Source organism: Sorex fumeus, unplaced genomic scaffold (assembly GCF_029834395.1).
Source record: "Sorex fumeus unplaced genomic scaffold, SorFum_2.1 ptg000063l, whole genome shotgun sequence".
Classification (NCBI taxonomy): domain Eukaryota; kingdom Metazoa; phylum Chordata; class Mammalia; order Eulipotyphla; family Soricidae; genus Sorex; species Sorex fumeus.
The window spans coordinates 82,789,438-82,804,208 of record NW_026606120.1 but is presented as its reverse complement, the minus strand read 5'-3'; the positions used below and the strand labels follow the sequence as shown (position 1 = coordinate 82,804,208).

The 14,771-nt window shown below is 41.5% G+C and overlaps 1 protein-coding gene across 1 annotated transcript in view; it reads right to left on the bottom strand.

Annotated features, from left to right (window-relative positions):
* The window catches only part of CEP112 (centrosomal protein 112), a 468,287-nt gene that overhangs the window by 393,999 nt on the left and 59,517 nt on the right, over positions 1–14,771 (bottom strand). Inside the window, exon 8 of the mRNA XM_056127155.1 lies at positions 13,640–13,717. Within this exon, the coding sequence (XP_055983130.1) occupies positions 13,640–13,717 (78 nt within the window). The remainder of the gene's footprint in view (positions 1–13,639; positions 13,718–14,771) is intronic.

Here is a 14,771-nt window from a genome sequence, read left to right as displayed (position 1 = left end):
CCTTTGAATGTTATTTCAAAGGTTTTATGTCGATAAACTTCTCAATCATGCCTTAATGAACAAAACTAAGAGAGCCCAAGCTTTACTTTGATGTAAAAACCAACTCTGCCTAGAGTTTTTATTCTTGCTTTCTCTAGCCACCAACAATTCCCTAATGAGAAAACGAAACGTGGACAGCCATTCCTGCTACTGCAGTCCCTTTAATTTCCGGGTTTTCCATCACAGACAGAGCCTCGGGAAACACTGCCATCCTGTGTGCCCTGCTCCAGAGCTTGGGGACGGATTCTCCAAAGACACGTGGAGAACTGATGCTGGACATGGCTCAGTGGATTTCTTCCTCCTACCACAGGTAAGCTTACTTTTTCACTACCTTCTAACTGAATTAATTTAGCTGGGAACTACTGTCCCTTGCCCCTTTTCAATGTGTTCTAGAGGTGAATAAGTCTACTCTTCTCTGAAGTAAAACGAAATTTCACGATTGTGATCCATATTTCTGGATACCAGTGAGACCTTCTGGAATTCATACATCTAAGCACACAGCCTCTTCCACATGTTTCTCCCCGATCTATCATTTCTTTATTGATTTTTGTTTGTTAAATATTTTACCAGAGTCAGCCCCTTTGCTTCACATAAGTTGAATGTTTCTTCATTTCTTTTATTTCACGGTTTAGAAGGGACTGAGGGAGATAAGGAATTTTGGTGTTTGTGGATTCTTTTTGATGGGGGTTGGCAAGAGGTTTTCAGGATTTAAGCATCAAGACTTTAAGAATCTAGGCCCACCTCCGACAGCCCCTGCCATGCCCACTCGTGCACTGGCCCTGCTCTTCAGATTTATGAGCCAAATCTCTGAGGAGAAGAGAGCCAAGAAACAAAAATGCATCACGACAGACAGATCTCCTGGCTGACAACCCTGGAGTGCCTTTGGGGTGTTGGGTAGGACAGGCCAAGTTCCCACCCCACTAAAGTCCCAGCAGCTGCACCCACACCCCACTGCTGACGCCATGACAACGCCCCAACCGCAAGGCTTCACTCAGGGTCTCTGCAGAGATGCCAAACCACAAAAATTCCAGGTACTCCAGTGTCAGGCTGAGAACGCTGGGGTCTTCTCAGAGCGCAGGCAAGTGGTCTCCCCCCAACCCCCCCATCCTTCCAGGATTCCCAGCAGCCACGCCCACCTGCCACGGCTGCCACCAAGTCTACTCATCAGCCTAGTTCTACGGATCCTGGAGTTTCCGGAGTGACACCCCCAGATTCCACAGTACTGAAATTCCAGGAGAAGCACACCAAATGAGACGGGAAAGGAACATAGAGGGCAAATAAACTCAGCAAACAAAAACAACACCAAAGGCTCAACTAGCAACAAACATCTTAATGAATCCTCAGACAAGGACTTAATCCCTCGGTTAGATATAACAATTTTCACAAATTTTCTTTTACTGCCATATTTTTTTAAATTTTTACTTATTGAATCACCGTGAGAACAGTAACAAAGCCTTTCAGTTTAAGCCTCAGTCGGTCATACAAAGATCAAACACCCACCCCTTCACCAGTACACATTTTTCACCACCAAGAATCCAGTATACACCCCATCCTCCCCTCCCCCCGCCTGTGTGGCAGATTTCCACTTTACTCTCTCTACATTGATCACATTCAATATTACTACAAAAGACCCACCATTACTATTTGGAATTTTCCCCAACATTCAGACCTGCCAAAAAGACATCATTAGGTAATTTGTTTTCTATTGTTGATATGAAGAGCATATGATGTTGTACAGTCACTATTGCGGTCACGTGATTTGGGATTTCTGAAATTTAAGTAATAAATATAGAGGGATTACTGCCCAAAGCCACTGGGTTCTGAGATTGGTTTATATGCCTCTGGGATCATGTTCATTCAGGAGCCAGAGGAGGCATTCATGGGTGGCAACTTGGAGACTTGTCGGGGCAGGGAGCAGAGCTGGTTCCACCCCTCCCCCCATTCCATGAGGCCCGGCATGCCTCATCACTGCAGTCTCATACCTGGCTGTCCATTACGCTATAAAAGATGGCAGCCACCATGCCGCCCCCACCAGGGAGTAAAGGTGAAGAAGGGCAAACACCCTTCCCCTCCAGGGGCAGCATAGCGCCATAGTTTAATGCACAGTCCAGATGCATTTCGGTTGGGCATTATATTTTCCTCAAATTTTCCCACCACCATTCAAGCCTACCTTTCACCCACACCCCACTAGATACTATAGGCATTAGATCATTTACTTTCCATTGCTCACTCTGCATATAATCGGCCGTGCAGTTCGGAAGAACAGTCCTCATGCCCACATACCGGAGCCATGCTTGTAGAAGCTCATGGTTGCCGGGATTCCATATGGAGAAGGCAGGGAGACTGCACCTACCCCATCTGGGACCTCCCGGTGACATCGGCTCGGTATGGTGCCCGCCGCCAGGTTTCTTCACCTCTGTGTGCAGCAAGATGGCACCAGGGGCAGGTTGAGGGCGTGACTTCTGGGATCAGGGGTTGATACCACGGTATTTTTGATAATTCCTTTAGCCACTTAGTTGTAACACACCGTCTAAAACAAATTAATGTGTGTATGCTAAGGGGACAAGCAGGCTTGAGAGGTGATTGGGGAAATGGGGACAGAGGTGGAGGGAAGGTCACTCAGATGGTAGGTTTGGTGCAGGAACATCCGAAGCCTGAAACAACTGTATTGTACACAACATTGTAAACCGTGAGGAAATATTTAAAAAAGCAAAAATAATAATAATGAAAGACTTCAGGAATTTAAAATTCTGAAAGCAAATTTAGAATTTGCTTTATGTGCATTTGCTGTAGAGCATGAGGACCCAATTTTATCCTCCTCCAGATAATCAAAGGATTGTACCAGTATCATTTATTGTTTTTTATTCCTCGGTGCACTAATAATAAACTTTGTAAGAGAAACTTTCATGCTACAAGAATTTACTCTTTACTTGTATTTTCCTTTGTGGTTTTGTTATCAGAATCTGCTTCATTAAACAAGCTGTGAAATTTTCTCTCTGCCTCTGTTACTTCAGAGAATCAGAATAAAGTTGGGATTAACTCTTCTCCTTACCTAAATGTGCAGTGGTAAAAAAAAAAAGGAGTATTTTTATACTCTTCAAATAACTGAAGATATGCTTCTGTGGAAAATCAACACTCAGGATTGTGTTTTTTCAACTTAGTTGCATTGTGCAATATTAAATCTTCCATACTGTGTCATAATAAGAGCTGGCCTACCTTGAAATAGATTTTTTATCTATGTGCAACTTTATAACATCATACATGACTCATTTGGAAAATACCAGCTCAGTGAGTTCTACAGATTTCCAAATAATAAAATTTTCATCATCCAATATCAAAGCTTAACATCAGATAATATCACCACTGATCACATCATAAAAGTCTTAGTAATGGAAAGCATTCAAACTCACAAAGGCCATTATACATTTTCCAAAATTCTAATTTTCATTACAAAAGGTCACATTTTATCACCAGCAACAAATATTGTCTATGTTTTACTTGAAGTGATAGGTTCATTTTATTTATTTTTGATCAGATGCCTACAATATCTAAGTCCAGATAATGAAAGTTTGTCTATTATTCATTCTTGTAAATAAAAAAATTTTCCCCAAATAACTGCTATTGAAATTCATAACTGAAACTGTTTTTCCTCTAAGTACTTTGATATGCAGTAAAAGGTTTTTTTCCATAGTTCCATTTCATTACTCAGTTATCAAAGAGATATTTGAGGATATGTGATTTAATAAAATCAATCATTTTATGGCTTTCTTCATCAAGGACATTCTCAAGTAAAATCAGGGAAGTTCTTCCTTGTGGGAATATAATGGCTCTTAGTACTGAGCCTCTGCTTGCTTTTGGCCAGGATGATCTTACCCTGCATTGTCTTCGCACCAAAATGTAGATGTCAATACAGCATTTGTTGTGTCACTGGCTCTGGATGATTTTGAAGAGGTGCTAAGGCCGGAACCCAGGATCCGGTACATGTAAACCAGGGGCTGCACCACAAGCTCCAGCCCTACCTCACGCCAATCTTAATTACTTTAATGCTGCATTTAACTAACTGGGTCACCGAGAAAGAAAAAATAAAGGAAAAAAGGTCACTTCTTAAACAATAGGTGGGAACATTCAATATGAGTGGAGGTGAAGTTCAAAGGAATTTTCTATTTTATTTCACAAAAGGAGAAATTTCCACCATCTGTTCTCTGAAAACTGAGCTGGCTCAGAAGACCCATTGCGGCGCTCTCTTCTTTCATTCCAGTGACGACCGTTTTCCAATTCCCTTGATCTGTGTCAAAAATCTTTCCCTTATTTTTTTAAGAATGCTAAGAAAAACTCCCCTGCTGGATGACATTCACTGCCACCCAGCTCTATAAAAATTCACAGAAAATGTGGTAATTATTACAAAAACAAACAAGTTCAAGTGCATCCGTGAAGAAGAGGATGAAGTTCAGCTGCAGGGTCACAGGCACTGAACACATTTGCCTTCATGACCAAAACAAAAGGAAAACTTAGTGAAATATTTTTTCAGTATATACTTCACCATCAAAGAAAACCACAACTGCAATGCTTCAAATATTAGTCCTTTAAAAACTTGCATATCTTTTGCATGAAAATCTGAAATAGAAGTTATACTTTATAATGTTTGTAAAAAGATTTTTACTATTTAGATTTTTAATATTTGAGAATGCTATAAAGTTTTAACAGAATTAACTAATTTTAAAATCTTGTGGGGAAAAAAAGAAAAAATCTTGTAACAGAAATGAGCTCTATAATCTGTTTAAAATGTCATTATCACTCAATTCTCTCCACACTTACTGATTTCTTTAGCACAAGCATTCTGAGCTCCTGAATTTGGGTTTTATAAGAGTGAAAATCACCTACCCAGGCTCTCATCACTAATCATGGCAGAAAGTCTAAAGTAGGTCTGAGATTTAAAAAATTAAGTTCAAGGGAGATTTTAAAAAAATGAACATTTTCATAATTTTGGAATATTAACAGAATTTCTGTGCGTGATAAAAAAATCAGAAGCCACAGAGAACAGAATTGGTATATACAAGTGCATAAATGAAAACTTCTACCCACTAAAAAATAACAGATACATCAAATAATGTACAGAGAAAAAGATCTAAGACCAAGAAGTGAATTCCTTAACATAATGTACTCTTAGAGATCACACTGAAGACAAATGATTCCATGAAAACATCTAAAACTGAAAGGAAAGACAGATCATGAAAGCAAACTTTTTAAAATAAGCATACAAAGTGTTCATCTTCACGTAAAATAATAAAATGTATATTTTAAGATAGTATTTTTTATTCCACAGGTAATCAAAAATGTTTGTTATTCATTGTTGATGATCAAATAGAAAAAAATTCTCATATACTCTTGGTACAAATATAAAAAGACTAAGCCTTTTTCTAATTGATTTATTGAAATGTTAAAGTCACCCATTAAAATATACAATCTGATGGTCATAAAATTATTCAGCCATCATTTTTGTCTAATTTTAGGATGTTTTCAACATTCCCAAAAGAAACCCTCACACCCAATAGATACCACTTTCAATTTGTTCATGCCTCCAGCCCGAAGAAAACATTATTTTAAGAGTGATCTGTCGTGCATATCAAAATTTTAAATGACCAGCCATGTGACCTCCATTCAACAGACTTACTCCTATACAATTGACTAAGATACTCAAATGGATATTCTTAACACACTGTAGTAAAACACTAAATAGTCATCAATAAGAAACTAAAAGAATAAAATGCAACTAACTAAAATACAATGCAGCTTTTTTTGAAATATGAGGCCATATTTTGATATGGAAAAAACATAAGAATATAATTCAGCTTAAAAAAATACAACAGGGGCTGGAGAGATAGCACAGCAGGGAGGGCGTTTGCCTTGCATGCGGTCGATCCGGGTTCGGTTCCCAGCATCCCATATGGTCCCCTGAGTACTGCCAGGAGTGATTCCTGAGTGCAGAGCCAGGAGTAACCCCCGAGCATCACCGGGTGTGACCCAAAAAGAAAAAACAACAACAACAAAGGACCCAGAGAGATAGTACAGAGGGTAGGGTGCTTGCTTTGTACGTGGCCAGGACATGTTCGATCCTTGGTACCCTACATGGTCCCCCAAGCGCCAAGAACCTCCCTGAGCAGAGACCCAGGAGAAAACGCTGAGCCTCACCAGTTATGGCCCCAAAACAAAGAAAGCTGGACAGAATATGATCTAGGTTCTCGTTTCTACTTGTTCCTAGAAAATTTTGAGGAGAATACACATTAAAATTTTTACAGTGGTTATCTCAGAAGAATAAATATTAGGTATTATGAAAATGACACTAAATATTTGACATCTAGTACTTCATTTTTTAAAAAGTCACCTCAGCTAGAGCAATGGTATTAATAATTTTAAAAACAGCACCCAGAAACAACAAAAGCTTTTTGGGAAAAAAAAATGGTTCTGGGGCTGCATCCAGCACTGCTCAGCACTTATTCCTGCCTCTGCGCTCAGGGGTCACTCAACCATATATGATGCCTAAGATCAAACCGGGTTTGGTCACATGCGAGGCTCTCACCTTAACCCCTACACTATCTCTCCCGACCAAGGGAGGCATTTTTAAATGCCAACACACACAAGATACATCAGGATTGTCTTATGGCAATGCAGAGTCTCTTAAACTTCACAAACAGAAGAGGATTTATCCTTATTGCCCTCAAGGAAACATTTAATAAAGTGACTTAAACATGATCACTACATTTTATAATAAAACTATGCACTTAAACTTAGGGGAAAATCCAAGTTAGAAAAATAACTCTGAGGAGGAAGTTAACAAAACAGTAAAGATGCTATTTTCTGTTTCAAAAAGGACAATTTTGGGTTTACAAAAGCAAGCTAAACCAATGCTCTTTCCTCTGCCTTCAAATGGGTACAATGATTTTTCACTTTAATTTTAATTCTCCTTTTTTGCAGTAAATTTTCCTAGGCAGCTCTTATGTGCAAAATTTAGTGAGATTCCAGATACTAATTTTTATTCTTATAATTGCTTAAAATGCTAAATTTAAAGTTTATCAGTTAATTTTATCATGTAAGATGTAATTCATGATCCTAAAGGAACATCTAAGGCTGAGATAAACAGAGATAGGAGGCCAGTATTTCTAGAATTATCTGTATTAGTAAAAATTATAAACAGTCCCATTATTCAGTAAGAGAGGTGAGTCAAATTGACTGGGGAAAATCCACATAAAAAGCACAATGTGTCCATATAAAATAAATGCTTGGGAACAGTTTTAATGGCATAAGATATAATGAAAAACATAATATATAAAACACAAAATATAAATATGTATCAAATCAATATTCTGAGAAAAATGCTTTCCGAGGACACATAGAGAAACAACTAAAAAACAATGCAATGATATTCTACAAGTATTTTTATTGCTTTATGCTGACTTACAGACGATTTTACTTCCTCTTTATTCTACCTTTTCCAAATTTTCTTTAATAAAAATCCACATTCTTTTATAATCACAAGTGCAACTTTAAAAAACGGGAACTAAGGCCCGGGGAGCTAGCCCAAGTGGTAGGGCACATGCGTAGCATGTCTGACTCAACCCTGGGCACCCATGGTCCCTGGGTGTACGTACCACGGGGTTTGGCCCTTATAAATTATACCTAATACACACTATTTTTTCACTAATTCTGTACTTTCTTTTTTTAAAAAAACTTTTTAAAAGTCTGACTCACTGTGAGACAGACCCTTACAAATGCCCCCAGTTTCCATCCCATCACCCCGCACCCCCAGGCTGCCTCTATGGCGGAACATCTTTCTCTCTCTGTGTTTGTCTCTGTGTCTGTCTGTCTCTCCTCTCTCTCTCTCTCTCTCTCTCTCTCTCTTAATTTTTATTAGTGAGACACCATGAGGTACAGTTCTAGACTTACAAATTGTTGTGTTTGGGTTTCAGTTATACAATGATCGAGTACCCTTCCCTCCTCCAGTGCCCATTCTCCACCACCGATCCCAGTATCCCACCCACCCCCTCAAGCCCCCCCCCCCAACCCACCCTGCCTCTGTGGCAGGACATTCCCTTTTGTTCTCTCTCTCCTTTTTGGGTGCTGTGGTTTGCAAAAGAGGCACTGAGTGGCAATCGTGTTCAGTCTATAGTCTACTTTCAGCATGCATCTCCCATCCTGGGAGAATCCTCCCAACACCCTTTATTTGATGCTCCCTTCTCTATCTGAGCTGCCTTTTGCCCTAGAGTATGTGGCTGGCTTCCAAGCTATGGAGTAAACCTCCTGGTACTTATCTCGGCTATTGTTGGGTAATCGTCTCCTATTTTGTTACTTTATGTTCTCCAGATAAATGCAATCTTTCTATGTCTGTCCCTCTCTATCTGACTCATTTTGCTTAGCATGATACTTTCCATATAGTACCACTTTTATGTAAATTTCATGACTTCATCTTTTCTAACAGCTACATAGTACTCCACTGTGTAGATGTACCAAAGTTTCTTCAACCAGCCATCTGTTCTCAGGCATTCAGGTTTTTTCCAGATTCTGGCTATTGTAAAGAGTGCTGCAATGAACAAACAAGTGCAGATGTCACTTCGACTATACATTTTTGCCTCTCTGGGATATATTCCCAGGAGTAGTAGTTGCTGGGTCAAATAGGAGCTCAGTTTCTAATTTTTTGAGAATCGTCCATACTGTTTTCCAAAAGGACTGAACCAGTCGGCATTCCCACCAGCAGTGAAGGAGGGTCCCTTTCTCCCCACATCCGCGCCAACACCGGTTGCTTTTGTTCTTTTGGATGTGAGCCAATCTCTGTGGTGTGAGATGATATCTCATTGTGGTTTTGATCTGCATCTTCCTGATGAGTAATGATGTAGAGCATTTTCTCATGTGCCTTTTAGCTATTCGGATTTCTTCTTTGAGAAAGTTTCTGTTCATTTCCTTGCCCCATTTTTTGATGGGGTTGGATGTTTTCTTCTTGTGGAGTTCAACCAGTACTTTGTATATCCTTGATATCAACCCCTTGTTGGATGTGTATTGGGTGAATATCCTTTCCCATTTTGTAGATTGTCTCTGTATTTTGGTCACAGTTTCTTTTGAGGTACAGAAACTTCTTAGTTTAAGATAGTCCCATTTGTCTATCTCTATTTTCACTTGCTTGGCCAGTGGCGTGACATCTTTGAAGATACCATTAGCTTCGATGTCATGGAGGGTTTTGCCAACTTTGTCTTCAATGTATTTTATGAATTCCAGTCTGATGTTGAGGTCTTTAGTCCATTTTTATCTTACTTTTGTATATGGTGTTAGGCCGATATCTGAGCCCATTTTTTTTGTATGTAGCTGTCCAGTTTTGCCAACACAATTTGTTAAAGAGGCTTTCCTTGCTCCATTTCATATTTCTTGCTCCCTTATCAAAAATTAGATGATCATATGCTTGAGGGAGATGTCAGTATATTCAACCCTGTTCCATTGATCTGCAGCTCTGCCTTTGTTCCAGTACCATGCTGTTTTAATTATTACTGCTTTGTAGTAGAGTTTGAAGTTAGGTAGGTTGATTCCTCCCATTTTCTCTCTCTGTCTCTTTCTCTCTGCCTCCCTCCTTCTCTCCCTCCCTGCCTCTCTCCCTCTTTTCCTCTACCTCCCCTCCCTTTTGGGCTAACACACACTTTTAAATAGTTTGTGATAAAGAAAAAATTCGAAATTAGTCCAGAGAGGGCTTAGTGGGAGAGGGACAGCTCGGCAGACATGAGGCCACGGGACCAAACTGCAACCCCACCCACATATCAAGCTGGACCCTGCAAGCACCAGCAGCAAGACTTCCAGCGCACGACAGCAAGTGTCCACACACTGCACTGCACGTCCAAAGGGTGCAGCTCCTGCCCCCCACCCCCACCCCCCGAGCACCATAGCTAAAATCTGAGAGGGCAAAGACCAAGCGTGCAAACCCTGGCAAGCACATGTACAAGCACACCACCAAGTGTGTGCAGATCCCAGTCACTGCAACAACTGGAAGGGCGACAGGGGAAGACCATCAAAAAGTGCCACCCAAACACATCAGAAAACTACTATGTCACTGCACACAGAGTTGTTAGAGCCAAAATATGCCCTAAGAATACTTTAGGATATCAACTAAATTTGTATCTACACAAACTTCTGAATGCTATCACCCATATTTTTAAAGTATACCAAAAAGAGAAATATAATGGTATGGAGGAAGAAAATAAAGGCTCATATACTTAAAGATGAATCTCTTATGCGGGACACATTTAACTGCTTTTTCTTTCAACGCATCTGTGGGCAGCCTCGGTATGTTCATCTCTGCCCCACGATGTCACAATAAAGAATGAGGATATTGCTTCACGAAAGATCAAAAGAATCTCAAGACGCCTCCACAGTCTTTTAACTGTTTTTATTGATTCTATGGTAAGTGACCTCAACTGTTAAAATTAGCACAAAACAAAAGGGAAAGAAGAGATGGTTAGGAATGACTTAGTATGACTTCTAGAAAACAATGACAATTTTCAAAAGAAAAGAAATTTGAAACAATAGTTGAAAAGAAGGTACACATGAGTTAAGAATGTTTTTAGAAGTCTCTTTTTAAATGAGATTTCTTTTTAGTTCTTTTAGATTTGCACTAAGCAGCAAACCTCTGCAGGTCCTAGGCGGAATCTGTGGAATGACAGAATGTCACTGACTCAGTCCTTCTTCCTTTATGATCATCAAAAGTTATCTATGCTCATGATATTGTCTGGGATATTTAAGATAAAAATCAAGGTTTCAGAGCCAAAGAGATTGTAGAATGAGTAAGGAATCTGCTTTGGACGTGGCTGACTCAGGTTGGGTCTATGCACCGGATACGGTTCCTGAACCCCAGCAGGAGTGACCCCTGAGAGGTCAGAGCCAGAAGCAGGCCCTGAGCTCTGCCAGGTGTGTGGGCAAGCCCCCCGACCCCCAACCCCTCCAAAAGAAATGTTTCCTAGAATACACGGGTCAGTAAAGTATAAGTGAAAATAACTAAGTTGAAATTAAATTTCAGAAATTCTGACAAGCAGTCTCACAAATAAAAATGAAAGTGAAAACAGTTTAAATAAGTGCATTAGAAACAATCATTTAAATCCGAAAAGACCGCCACCCATTTAATTTGCACATCCAAGTAGTGCCATGACATTCTCACGTTAGAGCAATCACCAGTGCTCCATGTTTTGGCACGGCGCTGTGAGAGTCAATTCATCATCCTCTTACTGAGCACCAAAAGGAATCTTCGGGACCTCCCAAGGCTCAGTTAGGGGACGTAAAGGTAGGCCAGTACCACTGTTTCAGATTCCCATTCCTCAGCCTTCCAGCCAGCCAAAGAATGCCAATGGGTTTCACTGGAGCCACGGGGGGGGGGGGGGGGGGGGGGGCGGGGGGGGCGGGGAAATCCCAGCAGTGGTTTTAAAATAAAAATTGTACAATAATAATTTTTTAAAAATAGCCTTTCTTTAATGGCTGATGTTGAAGGCGCAGACATGGAGAGAAACCCCCTGCCAAAGGCTGCTCCCGCTGGCAGCAGAAGAAACACACTAGCCCAGCCCCACACATGGGGACACGCAAGTTCAGGAAGTGGGCCACAGTTTCTGTAACCTGATGTGCAGTCTCACTTCCATAAATAAGTTCTCAACCTAAAATATGTTATGTTACACTTTACTTTGGACTTGAATCTTACTGGGGTCTTCCCTATGAAAATGATCAGATCCTCCCTGTCAGAAATAAAAAAAAAAGAAAAAGGACTGCCTGGCAAAGGTGAAAGGGAGGGGCCGGAGTCATAGCACAGAGGATAGGGCATTTGCCTTGCACGCGCCCAACCCGGGTTCAATTCCCAGCATCCCATATGGTCCCCTGAGCACTGCCAAGAGTAATTTGTGCGTGCAGAGCCAGGAGTATCCCCTGAGCACTGCTGGGTGTGACCCAAAAAGCGAAAAAAAAAAGGTGAAAGGGAGACAGTACAGACTTGCCCATTTTCACACCCAAATAAGGAGAATTCAAATCCAGTATTCTGAGTTCCCCAGCCTGTCTTCTTCTCTTCTAAACAAAACTACCTCAAATAATTCTACTTTGAAAAGACAAAACACAGGGGCAAGAGCAATAGTACAGCATGGAGGACGTTTGTCTTGCACACACCCAACCCAGCTTGTATCCCCAGCACACACGTCGTCTCCTGAGCCTGCCAGGAGTGATCCCTGAGCACAGAGCTAGGAGTAAGCCTTGAACACTGCCAGTGTGGCCCGCAAATAAAACCAAAAATTAAATGACCAAGCATGGTGTAACCTGTCAAACTACGTACTGCTAGCTACGATATAGTTTAACTGAGCTAATCAATTTCAAGAGGAAAAAGAATAAAAGAGTGAGGCTAGAAAAATGCCCTTGGGTTGAGATAAAGGAAAGGTAGAGAGAACATTCACTGAGGTCAAAGGCACTGTGGCTCCACACGGACATCTCCCCAGCCCGTACAGGAAGACAGTCAGGAGACAGGCCCTGAACAGACTGTGGACCCACGCACGTGGAAGACAGGCTTGGGAGAGTAGGAAGAGAGGGCCAGGGAGACAGTGCAAAGGGCCAGGAGCACATGTGACACACGTGGGAGTCCCTGCTTCAATCTCCAACACCACACGCTGCCCCTAATACTGCCAGAAGTGGCCCCAGAACACCTAAGAGTTCCTTCCCTCGCAAAAAAAAAAGGTAGGAAAACAAAACCTGCTTACTCTGCATATAAAAAAAAATTTTATATTTGTGCCAAAGGCAATCTTTTTATTTTTTATTTTTTTTAAGGTTTTTTTTCCCTTTATTTTATTTTATTTTTTTAAAGTTGTAGATTTACAATTTTTTGTGCTTTGGTTTCAATTATACAATGATCAGATACCCATCCCTCCACCAGTGCCCATTTTCCACCACCATGGATAATATCCCTCCCACCCCATCCCCCCATCCCCCCTGTCTCTGTGGCAGGGCACTCCCCTGTGTTCTCTCTCTCCTTTTGGGTGTTGTGGTCTGCAAAAGAGGCATTGAGTGGCAAACATGTTCAGTCCATAGTCTACTTTCGACATGCATCTCCCCTCTTGGGAGGATCCTCCAAACATCCTTTATTTGGTGCTCCCTTCTCTATCTGAACTGCCCTTTCCTCTAGGATACCCGGCTGGCCTCTAAGTTATGGAGTAACTCCTGGTGCTGATCTCAGCTATTCTTGGGTATTAATCTCATACTTTGTTACTTTATATCCCCCAGATGAATGCAATCTTTCTATGTCTATCCCTCTCTTTCTGACTCATTTCGCTTAGCATGATACTTTCCATATTGTACCACTTGTATGTAAAGTTCATGACTTCATCTTTTCTAAGAGCTACATAGTACTCCATTGTGTAGATGTACCAAAGTTTCTTTAACCAGTCATCTGTTCTTGGGCATTCAGGTTTCTTCCAGTTTCTGGCTATTGTAAAGAGTAAGGCAATCTTTTTAATATACGCTATTCTCAAGAGGACCTGAAAACTCCTCCTCTACAAAACATAATCAATAATGCTATTAACTGGATGCCTCCGAAACAGCTTGGTCCTACCTCTTTCTCATGCATCCGAGAGAGCAGATGGTCTTCGTGAAGACTGCTGGACTTCCTCAGGCTCAGCTTGGGAGACATCTGTTGGGTGCGTAAGAGTGACTTAATGCAACTTTCAGACTTGGTTTACCCTCCACCCAAAAGAAAACTTGCAAAATTCCAAAACAGTACCAACATAGAGAGAAAAAGGAGGGTTTTTTTTGTTTCAGTGTGGTGGAATTAATAACAGAATGCTTGGGGCTGGAGAAATAGCTCGAGGGTTAAGGCACTTGCATTGAACATGGTTTCCATCCCCAGCATCCCATATGGTCCTCCAAGCATCACCAGGAGTAATTCCTGAGCACAGAGGTGGGGACCGCCCAACCAAAAAAACAATAACAATAATTATAATAATAATAATAATAATAATATGCTTTATTATGTGGGCCTGTATTATTTTCTGTCACTGTCACTGACACTGTCCTCCCATTGTTCATCGATTTGCTGGAGCGGGCCCAGTAACATTGTGAGACTTGTCACTGTGTTTGGCATATCGAATATGCTACGGGTAGCTTGCCAGGCTTTGCCATGCTGGCGAGTTACTCTCGGTAGTTTGCTGGGCTCTCCAAGTGGGGCAGAGGAATAGAACTCAGGTTGGCCATGTTGGCTGCGTGCAAGGCAAACGCCCTACCCGCTGTGCCCATAACTAACTAAATATATAAATAATGAAAAAAGAAAAAAAATCCCCTTGGTCAGACCCAGGTGTCTCTTCTGTTCGAGAGTCGGGGGGTCGGCCCAATCCTCACTCTCAAAGGCCTGGAGACTAGGGGACCCTGAGCCAAGCAGAAGACTGAACAGGAAACGCAACCACACAACTGACCCTGGGGAGCCCTGCTAAGGGCCGCGGGCGAATTCAGGGGGCTCCTGGCAAGGGCGGAGGCACAGCCCGGCTCAGAACAGGGGCCTTCTGCTCATGCTGCGACCCAGCCCAAGTGCGCGCCTGGGAGGAGGCAGGTCAGATGGGAATACTCGCTTCTCTGGGAGTTCTCACTGAGATGCCCGCAGGTGTTCTTCCTTTGCCCGTGTGCTGCTTCTGCTCTGCATCTGCTCATTAAGTAAAGTAAAAGTAAAGGCCCTCCCGTTGTTCGTCGATTTG